Genomic DNA, 22,877 nt, shown 5'->3' on the forward strand with positions numbered 1-22,877 from the left:
GGTGTGGGAGGAAAGTTGTTAGAAGCATTTGAAAATTTTTTATCGGGTTTGAAAGGGAAATGTGTACGTGTGGGGAAGAGAGGAAATGATTGGTTCCCGTAAATGTTGGTTTGGGCAGGGGTGGTGAGGTCCCCAATGGTTTTTTAAATTTGTTTATGGATGGGGTTGTTAGGGAGGTAAAGCAAGATTTTTGGGAAAGGAGGGGCAAGTATGAAGTCTGTTGGGGATGAGAGAGTTTGGGGAAGGGGATTTCAGTTGTTGTTCGCTGATGTTTACAGCGTTGGGGGCTGATTCATGTGAAAAAATGCAAAAAGTGGTGACGAGTTTGGAAAAGTGGGGGGAAAAGAAAAAAAAGTTAAGAGTAAATGTGAAAAAGAGCAAGGTTATTAGGTACAGTAGGGTTGGGGATCAAGTCAATTGGGAGGTGAGTTTGAATGGAGAAAAACTGGAGGAAAGGGGAAGTTTTTTTGATATCTGGGAGTGGTTTTGGGCAGCGGATGGAAACTTGGAAGGGGAAAAAGTGGTTTCATAGGGTGGGGGGGGGGGCGAAAATTCGGGGGGCCCTTGAAAAATGTGTGGAAGTCGAAAACATTATCTGGGAAAGAAAAAAAGGGGTATGTTTAAAGGGGAATAGTGGTTCCAACAATGTTGTTTTGGTTGCGAGGCGTGGGGGTATTTGGAAAAGAGTTGTGCGCAGGAGGATGGATGTGCTGGAAATTTGGGTGTTTGGGGGACAAAGTGTGGTGTGGGGTGGTTTGATCGAGTAAATAAGTAAGGGTAAAAAGAGATTTTGTGGAAAAAAAAAAGAGCGTGGTTTAGAGAGCAAAGTAGGTACGTATAGTTGCGTGTGTGGACGTGTATGTATATACATGTGTATGTGGGTGGGTTGGGCCATTCTTTCGTCTGTTTCCTTGCGCTACCTTGCTAACACGGGAGACAGCGACAAAGCAAAATAAAATGAAAAAATAAAAATAATATATATGAACACCTGGCTTTCTGGTGAAACTTTTTCTTATAATCCTGGATTTAAAAGAGGGCACCTTATATAACTGTGCTTTGAAGCAAATTTTACATTTACTATTTATAAGTACTGAATATGTATTCAAGGATGCATTTTTTGTAAATTAGAATTTTTTGCTTCATCAGATTTGGTAGTACTTGGTACCATCTGTAATATCTGAAGCTGCTCATGTGTGGTGAAAACTGTCATTATTGAAAGAAAAGTGAGAAAGTTGGGTAGTTCATATTAATTTTTTCTTAATGTTTGAACCAAAGCCACATTCTCTGCTACTGATCAGAGACTTTTTATGATATATATATAAAATAAAAAAATAAAAATATATATATATATATATATATATATATATATATATATATATATATATATATATATATATATATATATATATATATATATATTGGGGAAGAGCAGTGCGGTTTCAGAAGTGGTAGAGGATGTGTGGATCAGGTGTTTGCTTTGAAGAATGTATGTGAGAAATACTTAGAAAAGCAAATGGATTTGTATGTAGCATTTATGGATCTGGAGAAGGCATATGATAGAGTTGATAGAGATGCTCTGTGGAAGGTATTAAGAATATATGGTGTGGGAGGCAAGTTGTTAGAAGCAGTGAAAAGTTTTTATCGAGGATGTAAGGCATGTGTACGTGTAGGAAGAGAGGAAAGTGATTGGTTCTCAGTGAATGTAGGTTTGCGGCAGGGGTGTGTGATGTCTCCATGGTTGTTTAATTTGTTTATGGATGGGGTTGTTAGGGAGGTAAATGCAAGAGTCCTGGAAAGAGGGGCAAGTATGAAGTCTGTTGGGGATGAGAGAGCTTGGGAAGTGAGTCAGTTGTTGTTCGCTGATGATACAGCGCTGGTGGCTGATTCATGTGAGAAAATGCAGAAGCTGGTGACTGAGTTTGGTAAAGTGTGTGGAAGAAGAAAGTTAAGAGTAAATGTGAATAAGAGCAAGGTTATTAGGTACAGTAGGGTTGAGGGTCAAGTCAATTGGGAGGTGAGTTTGAATGGAGAAAAACTGGAGGAAGTGAAGTGTTTTAGATATCTGGGAGTGGATCTGGCGGCGGATGGAACCATGGAAGCGGAAGTGGATCATAGGGTGGGGGAGGGGGCGAAAATTTTGGGAGCCTTGAAAAATGTGTGGAAGTCGAGAACATTATCTCGGAAAGCAAAAATGGGTATGTTTGAAGGAATAGTGGTTCCAACAATGTTGTATGGTTGCGAGGCGTGGGCTATGGATAGAGTTGTGCGCAGGAGGATGGATGTGCTGGAAATGAGATGTTTGAGGACAATGTGTGGTGTGAGGTGGTTTGATCGAGTAAGTAACGTAAGGGTAAGAGAGATGTGTGGAAATAAAAAGAGCGTGGTTGAGAGAGCAGAAGAGGGTGTTTTGAAATGGTTTGGGCACATGGAGAGAATGAGTGAGGAAAGATTGACCAAGAGGATATATGTGTCGGAGGTGGAGGGAACGAGGAGAAGAGGGAGACCAAATTGGAGGTGGAAAGATGGAGTGAAAAAGATTTTGTGTGATCGGGGCCTGAACATGCAGGAGGGTGAAAGGAGGGCAAGGAATAGAGTGAATTGGAGCGATGTGGTATACAGGGGTTGACGTGCTGTCAGTGGATTGAATCAAGGCATGTGAAGCGTCTGGGGTAAACCATGGAAAGCTGTGTAGGTATGTATATTTGCGTGTGTGGACGTGTGTATGTACATGTGTATGGGGGGGGTTGGGCCATTTCTTTCGTCTGTTTCCTTGCGCTACCTCGCAAACGCGGGAGACAGCGACAGAGTATAAAAAAAAAAAAAAAAAAAAATATATATATATATATATATATATATATATATATATATATATATATATATATATATATATATATCCCTGGGGATAGGGGAGAAAGAATACTTCCCACGTATTCCCTGCGTGTCGTAGAAGGCGACTAAAGGGGGAGGGAGCGGGGGGCTGGAAATCCTCCCCTCTCGTTTTTTTTTTAATTTTCCAAGGGAAGGAACAGAGGGGGCCAGGTGAGGATATTCCAAAAAAGGCCCAGTCCTTTGTTCTTGGCGCTACCTCGCTAACGCGGGAAATGGCGAATGGCTTGAAAGAAAGAATATATATATATATATATATATATATATATATATATATATATATATATATATATGTATATATATATATATTTTTTTTTTTTTTTTTTGCTTTGTCGCTGTCTCCCGCGTTTGCGAGGTAGCGCAAGGAAACAGATGAAAGAAATGGCCCAACCCACCCCCATACACATGTATATACATATGTCCACACACGCAAATATACATACCTACACAGCTTTCCATGGTTTACCCCAGACGCTTCACATGCCCTGATTCAATCCACTGACAGCACGTCAACCCCGGTATACCACATCGATCCAATTCACTCTATTCCTTGCCCTCCTTTCACCCTCCTGCATGCTCAGGCCCCGATCACTCAAAATCTTTTTCACTCCATCTTTCCACCTCCAATTTGGTCTCCCACTTCTCCTCGTTCCCTCCACCTCCGACACATATATCCTCTTGGTCAATCTTTCCTCACTCATTCTCTCCATGTGCCCAAACCATTTCAAAACACCCTCTCTGCTCTCTCAACCATGCTCTTTTTATTTCCACACATCTCTCTTACCCTTACATTACTTACTCGATCAAACCACCTCACACCACATATTGTCCTCAAAAATCTCATTTCCAGCACATCCATCCTCCTGCGCACAACTCCATCCATAGCCCACGCCTCGCAACCGCACAACATTGTTGGAACCACTATTCCTTCAAACATACCCATTTTTGCTTTCCGAGATAATGTTCTCGACTTCCACACATTCTTCAAGGCTCCCAGGATTTTCACCCCCTCCCCCACCCTATGATGCACTTCCGCTTCCATGGTTCCATCCACTGCCAGATCCACTCCCAGATATCTAAAACACTTTACTTCCTCCAGTTTTTCTCCATTCAAACTTACCTCCCAATTGACTTGACCCTCAACCCTACTGTACCTAATTACCTTGCTCTTATTCACATTTACTCTTAACTTTCTTCTTTCACACACTTTACCAAACTCAGTCACCAGCTTCTGCAGTTTCTCACATGAATCAGCCACCAGCGCTGTATCATATATATATATATATATATATATATATATATATATTTTATCCCTGGGGATAGGGGAGAAAGAATACTTCCCACGTATTCCCTGCGTGTCGTAGAAGGCGACAAAAAGGGGAGGGAGCGGGGGAGCAGGAAATCCTCCCTTATTGTTTTTTTTTTTTTTTAATTTTCCAAAAGAAGGAACAGAGAAGGTGAGATTATTCTCTCAGAGACCCAGTCCTCTGTTCTTAACGCTACCTTGCTAATGCGGGAAAATGGCGAATAGTTTTTTTTTTTTTTTTTTTTTTTTTTTTCCCCAAAAGAAGGAACAGAGAAGGGGGCCAGGTGAGGATATTTCCTCAAAGGCCCAGTCCTCTGTTCTTAACGCTACCTCGCTAATGCGGGAAATGGCGAATAGTACGAAAGAAAAAAGAAATATATATATATATATATATATATATATATATATATATATATATATATATATATATATATATATATATTCATATTCATTTATTATACTTTGTTGCTGTCTCTCGCGTTAGCGAGGTAGCACAAGGAAACAGACAAAAGAATTACCGAACCCACCCACATACAAATCAGGGCATGTGAAGTGTCTGGGGTAAACCATGGAAAGCTGTGTAGGTATGTATATTTGCGTGTGTGGACGTATGTATATACATGTGTATGGGTGGGTTACCCACATACACATGTATATACACATGTATATACATAAACACCCACACATGCACATATACATACCTATACATTTCAACATATACATACATATACATACACAGGCATATACATATGTACACATGTACATATCTATACTTGCTGCCTTCATCCATTCCCATCACCACCCCACCACACATTAAGGTCTGTTGAATGTGTGATGATAGAGTGGCAGATATAGTGTGTTTTGGTCAGGGTGGTGTACATAGTGAGAGGGTCAGGGAGAATGGTATGGTAAACAGAGAAGAGGTCATGAAAGCTTTGCGGAAGATGAAAGCCAGCAAAGTGGCAGGTTTGGATGGTATTGCAGTGGAATTTATTAAAAAAGGGGGTGACTGTGTTCTTGATTAGTTGGAAAGGATATTCAGTGTATGTATGGATCATGGTGAAGTGCCTGAAGATTGGCGGAATGCATGCATAGTGCCACTGTACAAAGGCAAAGGGAATAAAGGCGAGTTCAAATTACAGAGGCATAAATTTGTTGATTATTCCTGGGAAATTACATGGGAGGGTATTAATAGAGAGGGTAAAGGCATGTACAGAGCATCAGATTGGGGAAGAGCAGTGTAGCCTCAGAAGTGGTAGAGGATGTGTGGATCAGGTGTTTGCTTTGAAGAATGTATGTGAGAAATACTTAGAAAAACAGATGGATGTGTATATAGCATTTATGGATCTGGAGAAGGCATATGATAGAGATGCTTTGAAGAAGGTTTTAAGATTATATGGTGCAGGAAGTAAGTTGCTAGAAGCAGTGAAAAGTTTTAACCAAGGATGTAAGGCATGTGTATGAGTAGGAAGAGAGGAAAGTGATTGGTTCCCAGTGAATGTTGGTATGTGGCAGGGGTGCGTGATGTCTCAATGGTTGTTTAATTTGTTTATGGATGGGATGGTTAGGGAGGTGAATGCAAGAGTTTTGGAGAGAGGGGCAAGTATGCAGTCTGTTGTGGATGAGAGGGTCTGGGAAGTGAGTCGGTTGTTGTTCACTGATGATACAGTGCTGGTGGCTGATTTGGGTGAGAAACTGCAGCAGTTGGTGACTGAGTTTGGTAAAATGTATGAAAGAAGAAAGTTGAGAGTATGTGAATAAGAGCAAGGTTATTAGGTTCAGTAGGGTTGAGGGACAGGTTAATTGGGAGGTAAGCTTGAATGGAGAAAACTGGTGGAAGTGAAGTGTTTTAGATATCTGGGAGAAGACTTAGCAGCGGATGGAACCATGGAAGTGAAAGTGAGTCACAGGAAGGGGGAGGGGGTGAAGGTTCTGGGAGCGTTGAAGAATGTGTGGAAGGCGAGAACATTATCTTGGAGAGCAAAAATGGGTATGTTTGAAGGAATAGTGGTTCTAACAATGTTATATGGTTGCAAGGCATGGGCTATAGATAGGGCTGTGCAGAGGAGGGTGGATGTGTTGGAAATGAAATGTTTAAGGACAATATGTGGTGTGAGGTGGTTTGATCGAGTAAGTAAAGAAAGGGTAAGAGAGATGTGGGATAATAAAAAGAGTGTGGTTAAGAGAGCAGAAGAGGGTGTGTTGAAATGGTTTGGACACATGGAGAGAATGAGAGAGAAAAGATTGATAAAGAGGATATATGTGTCAGAGGTGGAGGAAACAAGGAGAAGCAGGAACCCTAACTGGAAGTAAAAGGATGGAGTGAAAAAGATTTTGAGCAATCAGGGCCCGAACTTACAGGAGGGTGAAAGGCGTGCAAGAGACAGAGTGAATTGGAACGATGTGATATACCGGTGTAGACGTGCTGTCAATGGATTGAACCAGGGCATGTGAAGCATCTGGGGTAAACCACTTTAAACTATACCTCACCTGTGTGGTCCTACACCCTCTTAAAGCAAATATAACAAAGCTGCTAACTACATACTATAGTGCCCTCAGAACAGTCACAGCTGCATAGCATCTACAAACTCAACACCTTCATAATGTAATGAAAATCCTTCCCATACAGTCCTACCTCAACATGCTCAGCACTCAGTTCTGTGTAACTTCACTAAACCCCTCTCACCCTAACCACTCTATACAACTAACCACCAACTCCTAAGTAGAAGTATAAAGCTTACCCCTTCCTCACACTTCAGTAACTTATACTCACAGATTAGCCAACCCCTAACAACAGAACACTAAAAAACACATGCACGCTGAAATAATGCAACAAGTACCAAACAACCATATTCCCAACTCAGTCCTGTGCTAATTCCCTCTTGGACATACATCCATTAGAATCCACACTTCCCAGGTAAACATGAGTCAAACTCTTCTGCTTATGCTCTGGACATCACCCATCTCTACAAATACTGTTTGATCATACCCCAATACCCTTCAAGTCCCAGATGCAACTACCATAAAGAAGACACCTATCACTTACGGCTCAAGTGCCCTGCATTTTCAGCACACAGATGCAAACACATCACATCCACTGTTACCATATTAGACAACCCCAGGACCCATAATGGGCTCTTGCACTTTTACAATGCATTCCATGCAGGAGTAGGGTAATGATAGACTCTTTTGGAGTAAGCAGGTCCTTAACGTGTATGTACTCCTTTCTGTCCAATGACAGCGATAATAGCCTTGCTGAAGGTGACTTTTCATTTGCAGTTTAACCACTTGCAAGCAAGGTTCAGTAACACATCCTGTATATTGCTGCCTCCAAGTGGTTACACCATGAGTAAAAAGTTACCTTTGGCATAGCTGTATCATTGTCAGAGGACAAAAAGGAATATGATCTCATCAAGTGCTCCTACTTGTCACTGCACCCTCAAAGTGATAGAAACCCCTTCAAAGAGGTTCTGAGGTTGTCTAATTCAAATTATATGAATTATTGCATGAACTGTATATTTGTCTACATTTATTACATGTATGCATTGACAATGTGTGTGTGCCTATGCATATGGTAACTGTCACCAAATTATCTTTACTTATACCCATTATATTATGATATAGTCATAAGAGTTTGTCATTGTTTTGAATTAGCAAGTAGGTACTTCTTAACTCAGGGCAGGAAATTATGCTACAGTATAACTTACCACCAAATCAACAAGTAGCAGATCATTAAATTCACATTACAGGACAATCAATAAAACCAGGAATTACAATTTCTGACAGTATGCAAGCAGATTATTATTATCATTATCATTATTATCATTATTGTTATTATCATTATTATCAATATGTTGCAAATTGCACAACACAAATGTGCCATATCCATATGGATAGCTTTTCGCAAGTAATTTTGAAGTATTTTCCCACCAAGTAATCTGTTTCTAAATCAGTGAAAATATCATTGATTATGCCTTCTCTTATCTACTCATTAACAAGCGGTCAAAATGATTCTTAATGTCTAGGTACATTCATTGCTTAAATCTTTACAACATACACATCTAACATATATCCTTATAATTTATCAGAATGGAAAGTCCCTAAAGACCTAATTCACTGTAAAACTGTATAAAAATTAAGAGAACTATGAAAGCTACCTTGTAAAATATTTTAACTGGAACTGTCATGACAAAACATATTTCAACGTGCACTCATGAAATTTTGTGATTTTCTTTCCAACAGATAAAGTGCTATGATCTCCAGAATAAATCCTGAGAAATACTTGTTCCTTCATTTCTAATGAACTGGTTATTTGAAAATGTTCTTTATCAGAAAATATCAGTGCACATCATCAGTTTATGAAAAACAAGTAAATACATGAACAACCCATGATAAGTCAAGTGGATCTTTTTTATTTGCTGAAAACAATGTACCACATAGATATTTATTAGTATGATAACAAAAAAAAGTGAGGAAGGTGACTCTACCACACCAGTCAACATGAAATCATATGCATCATATTGTTAACTTTTAAAAAAATCTATTTGTTAAAAAAATATAATGAATTTACAGAATTCATATTACTTTAAACATATGATTGATATTAAAAATACATCATTTGAATTATTTCACCTATTATGTACTTTAACCTACATGTAACAAGCATGCAGGAGGCATACTCCTTAATGTAATGCTTAACTTAACCCTACAGCAATGAACCTGCAAAAAATTTTCTTGCATACTGGAGGCAAAGGTACAAAATATTGCAAAGAAATCTTGTTTTTCTAGTGATTAAATAGACCATAATCTTTTTTATCAAAATTATGTACAATGCAACTTGATGAGGTATTACTTAATAATGCTGCTTGGCCTCTCTAATTAATGGTCCATTACTATCAGGTGTGTGAGATACACTACGAGTATTTTCAGGCATACCAAGTGATTTCTGTGGTATTTTGTTACTGTTTTTCTCAAACAAGGATGATTACTAATGGTTTTACTTCAGTAATATCTATTAGCTTGTAAGAATAACAGCAACAAAAATTATTACTTAACATGAGGGCACATATCTTGCAAAGGAGTCCTTGACATCTGCAAGTATAATGACCAGTTTATGAAAGAGTATAGGCTGTTCCTGTCAGGAAAAAGTGTGGTATGCTGCTAAAAGTATTACTGGCCATATATTTCACCTTATGGCAATAGCAGTCAATTCAGCAACTCTTTCTCATGTGAGGTCAACTGCCTCCTAAATTGTAGCTCGCACATGAGATCAACTGCCAATTCAGGGTTAATCAGTTTAAACTTTAGTGTAAAAAAGCACATAATTGCTTTACCGTATGTACATTTTTCCTTATGTAAATGCCATGAAAGAAAGCAGTGGTATTGAAAAAAAAGAAAGAAAAATGTTTTTCCTTATGTACAAATGTAACAAGTTCAATTTTGGTTTGTTTGAGAAGTAATGTGGCCCACATATATATATTTATATTCATTTTGCTTTGTCGCTGTCTCCCGCGTTAGCGAGGTAGCGCAAGGAAACAGACGAAAGAAAGGCCCAACCCACCCACATACACATGTATATACATACCTATACATCTCAACGTATCCAAATATATAAACACACAGACATATACATACATACACATGTACATAATTCATACTGGCTGCCTTTATTCATTCCCATCGCCACCCCGCCACACATGAAATAAAAACCCCCTCCCCTCTTCTGTGTGTGAGGTAGCACTAGGAAAAGACAACAAAGACCACATTCGTTCACACTCAGTCTCTAGCTGTCATGTAATAATGCACCAAAATTACAGCTTCCTCTCCACATCCAGGCCCCACAGAACTTTCATGGTTTACCCCAGACGCTTCACATGCCCTGGTTCAATCCAATGACAGCACGTCAACCCCAGTACACCACATCGTTCCAATTCACTCTATATATATATATATATATATATATATATATATATATATATTTATTTATTTATTTTGCTTTGTCGCTGTCTCCTGCGTTTGCGAGGTAGCGCAAGGAAACAGACGAAAGAAATGGCCCAACCCACCCCCATACACATGTATATACATACACGTCCACACATGCAAATATACATACCTATACATCTCAATGTACACATATATATACACACACAGACACATACATATATACCCATGCACACAATTCACACTGTCTGCCTTTATTTATTCCCATAGCCACCTCGCCACACATGGAATACCATCTCCCTCCCCCCCTCATGTGTGCAAGGAAAAGACAACAAAGGCCCCATTTGTTCACACTCAGTCTCTAGCTGTCATGCAATAATGCCCGAAACCACAGCTCCCTTTCCACATCCAGGCCCCACACAACTTTCCATGGTTTACCCCAGACGTTACACATGCCCTGATTCAATCCACTGACAGCATGTCAACCCCAGTATACCACATCGATCCAATTCACTCTATTCCTTGCCCGCCTTTCACCCTCCTGCATGTTCAGGCCCCGATCACTCAAAATCTTTTTCACTCCATCTTTTCACCTCCAATTTGGTCTCCCACTTCTCCTCGTTCCCTCCATCTCCGACACATATATCCTCTTGGTCAATCTTTCCTCACTCGTTCTCTCCATGTGCCCAAACCATTTCAAAACACCCTCTTCTGCTCTCTCAACCACGCTCTTTTTATTTCCACACATCTCTCTTACCCTTACATTACTTACTCGATCAAACCACCTCACTCCACACATTGTCCTCAAACATCTCATTTCCAGCACATCCACCCTCCTGCACACAACTCTATCCAAAGCCCACGCCTCGCAACCATACAACATTGTTGGAACCACTATTCCTTCAAACATACTCATTTTTACTTTCCGAGATAATGTTCTCGACTTCCACACATTCTTCAAGGCTCCCAGGATTTTCGCCCCCTCCCCCACACTATGATTCACTTCTGCTTCCATGGTTCCATCCGCTGCCAGATCCACTCCCAGATATCTAAAACACTTAACTTCCTCCAGTTTCTCTCCATTCAAACTTACCTCCCAATTGACTTGACCCTCAACCCTACTGTACATAATAACCTTGCTCTTATTCACATTTACTCTTAACTTTCTTCTTTCACACACTTTACCAAACTCAGTCACCAGCTTCTGCAGTTTCTCACATGAATCAGCCACCAGCGCTGTATCATCAGTGAACAACAACTGACTCACTTCCCAAGCTCTCTCATCCACAACAGACTTCATACTTGCCCCTCTTTCCAAAACTCTTGCATTCACCTCCCTAACAACCCCATCCATAAACAAATTAAACAACCATGGAGACATCACACATCCCTGCCACAAACCTACATTCACTGTGAACCAATCACTTTCCTCTCTTCCTACACGTACACATGCCTTACATCCTCGATAAAAACTTTTCACTGCTTCTAACAACTTGCCTCCCACACCATATATTCTTAATACCTTTCACAGAGCATCTCTATCAACTCTATCATATGCCTTCTCCAGATCCATAAATGCTACATACAAATCCATTTGCTTTTTTAAGTATTTCTCACATACATTCTTCAAAGCAAACACCTGATCCACACATCCTCTACCACTTCTGAAACCATATATATATATATATATATATATATATATATATATATATATATATATATATATATATATATATATATTTTTTTTTTTTGCTTTGTCGCTGTCTTCCGCGTTTGCGAGGTAGCGCAAGGAAACAGACGAAAGAAATGGCCCAACCCACCCCCATATACATGTATATACATACGTCCACACACGCAAATATACATACCTACACAGCTTTCCATGGTTTACCCCAGACGCTTCACATGCCCTGATACAATCCACTGACAGCACGTCAACCCCGGTATATCACATCGATCCAATTCACTCTATTCCTTGCCCTCCTTTCACCCTCCTGCATGTTCAGGCCCCGATCACACAAAATCTTTTTCACTCCATCTTTCCACCTCCAATTTGGTCTCCCACTTCTCCTCGTTCCCTCCACCTTCGACACATATATCCTCTTGGTCAATCTTTCCTCACTCATTCTTTCCATGTGCCCAAACCATTTCAAAACGCCCTCTTCTGCTCTCTCAACCACGCTCTTTTTATTTCCACACATCTCTCTTACCCTTACGTTACTTACCATATATATATATATATATATATATATATATATATATATATATATATATATATATATATATATATATATTATATATATATACATATATATATATATTATCCCTGGGGATAGGGGAGAAAGAATACTTCCCACGTATTCCCTGCGTGTCGTAGAAGGCGACTAAAAGGGAAGGGAGCGGGGGGCTGGAAATCCTCCCCTCTCGTTTTTTTTTTTTTTATTTTTTATTTTTTCCAAAAGAAGGAACAGAGAGGGGGGCCGGGTGGGGATGTTCCCTCAGGGGCCCAGTCCTCTGTTCTTGGCGCTGCCTCGCTGATGCGGGAAGTGGCGAATAGTATGAAAAAAAAAAAAAAAATATATATATATATATATATATTCCCTGGGGATAGGGGAGAAAGAATACTTCCCACGTATTCCCTGCGTGTCGTAGAAGGCGACTAAAAGGGAAGGGAGCGGGGGGCTGAAAATCCTCCCCTCTCGTTTTTTTTTTTTTTTTTTTTTTTTTTTTTTCCAAAAGAAGGAACAGAGAAGAGGTCCAGGTGAGGATATTCCCTCAAAGGCCCAGTCCTCTGTTCATAACGCTACCTCGCTATCGCGGGAAATAGCGAATAGTATGAAAAAAAAAAAAAATATATATATATATATATATATATATATATATATATATATATATATATATATATAAGAGAGATGTGTGGAAATAAAAAGAGCGTGGTTGAGAGAGCAGAAGAGGGTGTTTTGAAATGGTTTGGGCACATGGAGAGAATGAGTGAGGAAAGATTGACCAAGAGGATATATGTGTCGGAGGTGGAGGGAACGATGAGAAGAGGGAGACCAAATTGGAGGTGGAAAGATGGAGTGAAAAAGATTTTGTGTGATCGGGGCCTGAACATGCAGGAGGGTGAAAGGAGGGCAAGGAATAGAGTGAATTGGAGCGATGTGGTATACCGGGGTTGACGTGCTGTCAGTGGATTGAATCAAGGCATGTGAAGCGTCTGGGGTAAACCATGGAAAGCTCTGTATGTATGTATATTTGCGTGTGTGTACGTATGTATATACATGTGTATGGGGGTGGGTTGGGCCATTTCTTTCGTCTGTTTCCTTGCGCTACCTCGCAAACGCGGGAGACAGCGACAAAGCAAAAAAAAAAAAAAAAAAAAATATATATATATATATATATATATATATATGTATATATATATATATATATATATATATATATATATATATATATATATATATATATATATATATTCTTTTTTTTTCAAACTATTCGCCATTTCCCGCGTTAGCAAGGTAGCATTAAGAACAGAGGACTGGGCCTCTGAGGGAATATCCTCACCTGGCCCCCTTCTCTGTTCCTTCTTTTGGAAAATTAAAAAAAACAAAAAAAACAAGAGGGGAGGATTTCCAGCCCCCGCTCCCTCGGGGGAAGTGGATCATAGGGTCGGGGAGGGGGCGAAAATCCTGGGAGCCTTGAAGAATGTGTGGAAGTCGAGAACATAATCTCGGAAAGCAAAAATGGGTATGTTTGAAGGAATAGTGGTTCCAACAATGTTGTATGGTTGCAAGGCGTGGGCTATGGATAGAGTTGTGCGCAGGAGGATGGATGTGCTGGAAATGAGATGTTTGAGGACAATGTGTGGTGTGAGGTGGTTTGATCGAGTAAGTAACGTAAGGGTAAGAGAGATGTGTGGAAATAAAAAGAGTGTGGTTGAGAGAGCAGAAGAGGGTGTTTTGAAATGGTTTGGGCACATGGAGAGAATGAGTGAGGAAAGATTGACCAAGAGGATATATGTGTCGGAGGTGGAGGGAACTAGGAGAAGTGGGAGACCAAACTGGAGGCGGAAAGATGGAGTGAAAAAGATTTTGTGTGATCGGGGCCTGAACATGCAGGAGGGTGAAAGGAGGGCAAGGAATAGAGTGAATTGGATCAATGTGGTATACCGGGGTTGACGTGCTGTCAGTGGATTGAATCAGGGCATGTGAAGCGTCTGGGGTAAACCATGGAAAGCTGTGTAGGTATGTATATTTGCATGTGTGGACGTATGTATATACATGTGTATGGGGGTGGGTTGGGCCATTTCTTTCATCTGTTTCCTTGCGCTGCCTCGCAAACGCGGGAGACAGCAACAAAGCAAAAAAAGAAAAAAAAAAAAATATATATATATATATATATATATATATATATATATATATATATATATATATATATATATATATATATATATATATATATATATACTTTTTTTTTTTTTTCATACTATTCGCCATTTCCCACGTTAGCGAGGTAGCGTTAAGAACAGAGGACTGGGCCTTAGAGGGAATATCCTCACCTGGCCCCCTTCTCTGTTCCTTCTTTTTGGAAAAAAAAAAAAAAAACGAGAGGGGAGGATTTCCAGCCTACCGCTCCCTTCCCTTTTAGTCGCCTTCTACGACACGCAGGGAATACGTGGGAAGTATTCTTTCTCCCCTATCCCCAGGGATAATATATATATATATATATATATATATATATATATATATATATATATATATTTTTTTTTTTTCATACTATTCGCTATTTCCCGCGATAGCGAGGTAGCGTTAAGAACAGAGGACTGGGCCTTTGAGGGAATATCATCACCTGGACCTCTTCTCTGTTCCTTCTTTTGGAAAATTAAAAAAAAAAAAAAAAAAACGAGAATATATATATATATATATATTCAAAAACAGATTATGTGTAATGAATACATATTAATGTATAGATCTTTTAAAGAGAAGAGGGCCAGGTGAGGATATTCCCTCAAAGGCCCAGTCCTCTGTTCTTAACGCTACCTCGCTATCACGGGAAATAGCGAATAGTATGAAAAAAAAAAAAAATCTTTTAAAAATATGCTAAAATCAGAGTACAAAAGATATTTCCTTAACACAGTGAGCACTTAATTTTAGAATTACTGCAAGACTGCCAATATGAGAAAATAAACTTCATGTTTACAATGAAGTCTCAAAATCCTTGATTATTTGTAACAAATTTGCATTAAGTGCAATAACAGTAAAGCTAGTCACTCTGGCAATATAATACACCCTCCACATCTCAGAGCTTTGTACCTTAAAGGCAAGAATTCTATGAACCTATATCTGTCAGCTCTTCATAGTTCAACCTTTTCAGCTTCATATAGTTAGTGATTTTATTATATCTCAAACTCACAGCAAAATTATTCATCAGTTTCTCTTAAAGCACCTGAATTTGTTCTTCCATTTATAAAATCAAAACACTTACAAACACATTTGCTAAATTAGCATATAATATGTATTAAGGATTCACTTTGCTATTGAAGGGCTAAGTCATGCCCAAGCAGTTTTGCTGAACAAATGTGTGATATAGTTCCATCAAGTAGTAAGAGAATTAGGTAAAAAGCTGGAGTTCTTCCCAGTGATGGATCCACCAGTGTCTGGGAACTTTTGGCAATCTTCCCGCAACTCAACTCGACCCTCCTCGGTCACTTTCAGCGGATATGACATTAGATGTGAATCATTATGTTCAGCCTCAGAGGACAGGAATTTTTGTAGATTGCTGTCACCTAAGTCTCTCATTGCTGCCATGCAAGATACAGAGGCTGGGGACAAATGCTCTTCCATGTGCGAGCCACAATGCTCAGCCCAAAGAGATAGACGGAAGGTTCTGACATCACCTTCTATTTCAGAGTCTCCACATTCTTCCTTTGTGAATTCCTGTTGGAATGCACCAACAGCCATCTCTGAGTCACGGTTACCACTCATGCTGCGTTCATTAATGTTAGCTGACCCTACAATGATATATTCATCATCAAAAATAGCCATTTTTGAGTGGACATAAATCATGAAGCGCATATTTTCTCGTGCCTTGGCTGCAACAGAGCTGGAGTCTGGGTCATCTAGACCATCGGGTATTTCATCAGGACTTTCTCGTTTTCCCAGGCAGAAGAAGCTTAGGTAATCTGTAGGGTGAGCATCAATCTTTGCTTTACGAATTGCCTTTGCAATCTTTCTATACATCATTTCCATTGTTCGGTGCTGCCAATGAAGAATTTCTTGCACAGCTGTTGATGTAGGATCTCCTTCTGGATGTATTGGAATGACAATATATACACGGAAATCTTCACCAGCTTTAATTGCATTGATGATCCTTATAGTGAGCTCTATGGGTATCAAATGTGGACATTTAGCCTCTTGCACCAGCCACCCATGAGCAGAGCCAAGGAAGTATTGGTTTTCCAAGAAAATGAAACGCTTAGAACGTCTGATATGGTGAACGTATGCTCGTTGGATAGAATTCTCATACAATCTACCTTTTCGAGAAAGAAGACGATCTAAAACACTAGTATCAAACTGTGCAGAATCAGAGTTAATAGAGCGGAAAAACTGGACACTCCAAGGTGATTCATCAGGTGATTCCCAGTCCAGGACAAAGTCATCATCAGTGACTGACATAAGTCTATTCTCACGATCAGGGGCCTGACGGCGCCAGCGCTCCACAAAGTTGGTGAGTATGTCAAGGGCAGCAGGTCCTTCAACATACATATGAATGTCATGCCATGGCTGACGTGGCCCTGTTGTTACACTGGACTGACAGACTCCATTATAGAAATCATGCTGGTGTTCATTTGGCAAAGTTCTGAACAGTGGGTGCTCTGGGGTGTCCCAACGCCCATCAGTAAGATCAAGGCCTCCTACAAAGGCAATAAGACGACGCTTGTCATCACCTTCCACTTCAGCATCAACAATGACACTTTTTTGATGATGAGTGTATAGAGTTGCCACATAATTGTTCTCCATTAATCTGCCCTTATTTTTCTGGCGTGGGGCTAGGAAGACCTCTACTTCTGTCCCTTCGAAGAAAATTCGAGTTTCCTCATCATGAGTGCCCATCACACCAGGTGTATATATGTCAGTGCTCATGGCTTCATTCCATACCATCACCAATACTCGCACACCTTCATTTGCCTTCCTCTTCAAGAGATCACCTAAATTTTCACCCTCACAATCACGCATCAGACTAATGTCTGTCTTTATGCTCCATCCAACAATGTAGATGAGTTTCTGGGCATTTTCAAGAGCACTGGCAATGTCTACCCACAACTGTGGTGGTTCATAAGGATCACCACTACGGGCAATAACATCAGTAATGGGAGGGATAGCAGGGGTGTGAGCATCTTGATACAACTTCACTTTACAACTTCCACGTAGAGGAAACACAGTATCTGGCACTTCGTTGGACCTTGTGATGGATGAGGAGGACAGATATCTAAGAGCCACATTGATGGAGCCAGCTAAGTTACCATCCTTGCCAATGAGTGGGAACCAACCAGTTACTGGCTCTTCTTGAAGTAATTCATCAGCTCTCAAGCTCATGTAACCCATACATTCTATCTTGATCAAATCTAAGTCTTTGACAGTGAACAACAAGGACTCTGTTTCATGACACATCTCAATTCGGAACTTTTCCCCCCAGTGTGGGTGTAAGGAGTTGTAAATGATGGAAGTCTTGGCTATACGGCAGGTCTTCTTACCACCACAGCAGGTATCAATGGTCACATATGGGTCTGAAACATCCTTTGAAGAGCGGAACCATGAAGTGTCAACATCAGGAAGGTCACGTGCCTCAATGACCTCCAGATAGAGTACGCCATGTAGAAAGACCATCTTGCCTCGTTGAGCCCGCTCACCGCTCTTACTAAAGCCTGAGGAATATGCAGGGAGTTAATTCATTTATAATGCTATATGGTCCCTAAAATGAAATAAAAACTGATCAGAAGTGATCTTACTGAAGTCTGGGAATCTAGTTCAAACATGCATGTTGGCTGAATCAACAATGAATACTGTAACAAAATATATATATATGCAAGAGGTGAAAAAGAGGGCAAATGAGAGTTGGGGTGAGAGAGTATCATTAAATTTTAGGGAGAATAAAAAGATGTTTTGGAAGGAGGTAAATAAAGTATGTAAGACAAGGGAACAAATGGGAACTTCAGTGAAGGGGCAAATGGGAAGGTGATAACAAGTAGTGGTGATGCGAGAAGGAGATGGAGTGAGTATTTTGAAGGTTTGTTGAATGTGTTTGATGATAGAGTGGCAGATATAGGGTGTTTTAGTCAAGGTGGTGTGCAAAGTGAGAGGGTTAGGGAAAATGATTTGGTAAACAGAGAAGAGGTAGTAAAAGCTTTGCGGAAGATGAAAGCTGGCAAGGCAGCGGGGTTGGATGATATTGCTGAGGAATTTATTAAAAAACGGGGTGACTATATTGTTGACTGGTTGGTAAGGTTATGTAATGTATGTATGACTCATGGTGAGGTGCCTGAGGATTGGCGGAATGCTTGCATAGTGACATTGTACAAAGGCAAAAGGGATAAGAGTGAGTGCTCAAATTACAGAGGTATAAGTTTGTTGAGTATTCCTGGGAAATTGTATGGGAGGGTATTGATTGAGAGGATGAAGGCATGTACAGAGCATTAGACTGGGGAAGAGCAGTGTGGTTTCAGAAGTGGTAGAGGATGTGTGGATCAGGTGTTTGCTTTGAAGAATGTATGTGAGAAATATTTAGAAAAGCAAATGGCTTTGTAAGTAGCATTTATTGATCTGGAGAAGGCATATGATAGAGTTGATAGAGATGCTCTGTGGAAGGTACTAAGAATATATGGTGTGGGAGGCAAGTTGTTAGAAGCAGTGAAAAGTTTTTATCAAGGATGTAAGGCATGTGTACGTGTAGGAAGAGAGGTAAGGGATTGGTTCTCAGTGAATGTAGGTTTGTGGCAGGGGTGTGTCATGGCTGTTTAATTTGTTTATGGATGGGGTTGTTAGGGAGGTGAATGCAAGAGTTTCGGAAAGAGGGGCAAGTATGCAGTCTGTTGTGGATGAGAGAGCTTGGGAAGTGAGTCAGTTGTTGTTCGCTGATGATACAGCGCTGGTGGCTGATTCATGTGAGAAACTGCAGAAGCTGGTGACTGAGTTTGGTAAAGTGTGTGAAAGAAGAAAGTTGAGAGTAAATGTGAATAAGAGCAAGGTTATTAGGTACAACAGAATTGAGGGACAAGTCAAATGGGAGGTAAGTCTAAATGGAGAAAAACTGGAGGAAGTGAAGCGTTTTAGATACCTGGGAGTGGATTTGGCAGTGGATGGAACCATGGAAGCGGAAGTGAATCATAGGGTGGGGGAGGGGGCGAAAATCCCAGGAGCATTGAAAAGTGTGTGGAAGTCGACAACATTATCTTGAAAGGAAAAATGGGTATGTTTGAAGGAATAGTGGTTCCAACAATGTTGTATAGTTGCGAGGCGTGTGCTATGGATAGAGTTGTGCACAGGAGGGTGGATGTGCTGGAAATGAGATGTTTGAAGACAATATGTGGTGTAAGGTGGTTTGATCGAGTAAGTAATAATAGGGTAAGAGAGATGTGTGGTAATAAAAAGAGTGTGGTTGAGAGAGCAGAAGAGAGTGTTTTGAAATGGTTTGGTCGCATGGAGAGAATGAGTGAGGAAAGATTGACAAAGAGGATATATGTGTCAGAGGTGGAGGGAACAAGGAGAAGTGGGAGACCAAATTGGAGGTGGAAAGATGGAGTGAAAAAGATTTTGAGTGACTGGGGCCTGAACATGCAGGAGGGTGAAAGGCTTACAAGGAAAAGAGTGAATTGGAACAATGTGGTATACCTGGGTCGACATGCTGTCAATGGATTGAACCAGGGAATGTGAAACGTTTGGGGTAAAACATGGGGCCTGGATGTGGAAAGGGAGCTGTGGCCTTTGGTGCATTATACATGACAGCTAGAGAGAGAGTGTGAACGAATGTGGTCTTTGTTATATTTTCCTGGCACTACCTCACGTGTATATATATATATATATATATATATATATATATATATATATATATATATATATATATATATATATATATATAAATTTTCGATTAATATGGGTAAAACTGAAAGTTGATGGAGAGAGATGGGTGATTATTGGTGCATATGCACCTGGGCATGAGAAGAAAGATCATGAGAGGCAAGTGTTTTGGGAGCAGCTGAATGAGTGTGTTAGTGGTTTTGATGCACGAGACCGGGTTATAGTGTTGGGTGATTTGAATACAAAGGTGAGTAATGTGGCAGTTGAGGGAATAATTGGTATACATGGGGTGTTCAGTGTTGTAAATGGAAATGGTGAAGAGCTTGTAGATTTATGTGCTGAAAAAGGACTGATGATTGGGAATACCTGGTTTAAAAAGCGAGATATACATAAGTATACTTATGTAAGTAGGAGAGATGGCCAGAGAGCGTTATTGGATTACGTGTTAATTGACAGGCACGCGAAAGAGAGACTTTTGGATGTTAATGTGCTGAGAGGTGCAACTGGAGGGATGTCTGATCATTATCTTGTGGAGGCTAAGGTGAAGATTTGTATGGGTTTCCAGAAAAGAAGAGTGAATGTTGGGGTGAAGAGGGTGGTGAGAGTAAGTGAGCTTGGGAAGGAGACTTGTGTGAGGAAGTACCAGGAGAGACTGAGTACAGAATGGAAAAGGTGAGAACAATGGAAGTAAGGGGAGTGGGGGAGGAATGGGATGTATTTAGGGAATCAGTGATGGATTGCGCAAAAGATGCTTGTGGCATGAGAAGAGTGGGAGGTGGGTTGATTAGAAAGGGTAGTGAGTGGTGGGATGAAGAAGTAAGAGTATTAGTGAAAGAGAAGACAGAGGCATTTGGATGATTTTTGCAGGGAAAAAATGAAATTGAGTGGGAAACGTATAAAAGAAAGAGACAGGAGGTCAAGAGAAAGGTGCAAGAGGTGAAAAAAAAGGGCAAATGAGAGTTGGGGTGAGAGAGTATCATTAAATTTTAGGGAGAATAAAAAGATGTTCTGGAAGGAGGTAAATAAAGTGCGTAAGACAAGGGAGCAAATGGGAACTTCAGTGAAGGGCGCAAATGGGGAGGTGATAACAAGTAGTGGTGATGTGAGAAGGAGATGGAGTGAGTATTTTGAAGGTTTGTTGAATGTGTTTGATGATAGAGTGGCAGATATAGGGTGCTTTGGTCGAGGTAGTGTGCAAAGTGCGAGGGTTAGGGAAAATGATTTGGTAAACAGAGAAGAGGTAGTAAAAGCTTTGCGGAAGATGAAAGCCGGCAAGGCAGCAGGTTTGGATGGTATTGCAGTGGAATTTATTAAAAAAGGGGGTGACTGTATTATTGACTGGTTGGTAAGGTTATTTAATGTATGTATGACTCATGGTGAGGTGCCTGAGGATTGGCGGAATGCATACAAAGGCAAAGGGGGTAAGAGTGAGTGCTCAAATTACAGAGGTATAAGTTTGTTGAGTATTCCTGGCAAATTATATGGGAGGGTATTGACTGAGAGGGTGAAGGCATGTACAGAGCATCAGATTGGGGAAGAGTAGTGTGGTTTCAGAAGTGGTAGAGGATGTGTGGATCAGGTGTTTGCTTTGAAGAATGTATGTGAGAAATACTTAGAAAAGCAAATGGATTTGTATGTAGCATTTATGGATCTGGAGAAGGCATATGATAGAGTTGATAGAGATGCTCTGTGGAAGGTATCAAGAATATATGGTGTGGGAGGCAAGTTGTTAGAAGCAGTGAAAAGTTTTTATCGAGGATGTAAGGCATGTGTACGTGTAGGAAGAGAGGAAAGTGATTGGTTCTCAGTGAATGTAGGTTTGCGGCAGGGGTGTGTGATGTCTCCATGGTTGTTTAATTTGTTTATGGATGGGGTTGTTAGGGAGGTGAATGCAAGAGTTTTGGAAAGAGGGGCAAGTATGAAGTCTGTTGGGATGAGAGAGCTTGGGAAGTGAGTCAGTTGTTGTTTGCAGATGATACAGCACTGGTGGCTGATTCATGTGAGAAACTGCAGAAGGTGGTGACTGAGTTTGGTAAAGTGTGTGAAAGAAGAAAGTTAAGAGTAAATGTGAATAAGAGCAAGGTTATTAGGTACAGTAGGGTTGAGGGTCAAGTCAATTGGGAGGTGAGTTTGAATGGAGAAAAACTGGAGGAAGTGAAGTGTTTTAGATATCTGGGAGTGGATCTGGCAGCGGATGGAAACATGGAAGCGGAAGTGGATCATAGGGTGGGGGAGGGGGCGAAAATTCTGGGAGCCTTGAGGAATGTGTGGAAGTCGAGAACATTATCTCGGAAAGCAAAAATGGGTATGTTTGAAGGAATAGTGGTTCCAACAATGTTGTATGGTTGCGAGGCGTGGGCTATGGATAGAGTTGTGCGCAGGAGGATGGATGTGTTGGAAATGAGATGTTTGAGGACAATGTGTGGTGTGAGGTGGTTTGATCGAGTAAGTAACGTAAGGGTAAGAGAGATGTGTGGAAATAAAAAGAGCGTGGTTGAGAGAGCAGAGGAGGGTGTTTTGAAATGGTTTGGGCACATGGAGAGAATGAGTGAGGAAAGATTGACCAAGAGGATATATGTGTCGGAGGTGGAGGGAACGAGGAGAAGAGGGAGACCAAATTGGAGGTGGAAAGATGGAGTGAAAAAGATTTTGTGTGATCGGGGCCTGAACAT

At 40.5% G+C, this 22,877-nt stretch overlaps 2 protein-coding genes across 10 annotated transcripts in view; both read right to left on the reverse strand.

The window, feature by feature from the left end:
• The window catches only part of LOC139766860 (tRNA (guanine(37)-N(1))-methyltransferase), a 132,933-nt gene that overhangs the window by 28,492 nt on the left and 81,564 nt on the right, over positions 1–22,877 (reverse strand). The gene's annotated exons all lie outside the window — the stretch shown is intronic.
• Positions 14,983–22,877, reverse strand: part of LOC139766858 (uncharacterized) — a 65,060-nt gene continuing 57,165 nt past the window's right edge. For 5 of the 9 annotated variants that reach the window (XM_071695833.1, XM_071695836.1, XM_071695832.1 and 2 more), the window contains one exon: positions 14,984–18,056. In XM_071695833.1, coding sequence (XP_071551934.1) covers positions 15,727–18,056 — 2,330 coding nt within the window. In that variant the 3' untranslated portion in view covers positions 14,984–15,726. Of the gene's footprint in view, positions 18,057–22,877 lie in introns of all 9 variants that reach the window. The other 4 variants (XM_071695838.1, XM_071695839.1, XM_071695841.1 and 1 more) reach the window with 1 other exon arrangement.

Source organism: Panulirus ornatus, chromosome 58, assembly GCF_036320965.1.
Source record: "Panulirus ornatus isolate Po-2019 chromosome 58, ASM3632096v1, whole genome shotgun sequence".
NCBI lineage: Eukaryota > Metazoa > Arthropoda > Malacostraca > Decapoda > Palinuridae > Panulirus > Panulirus ornatus.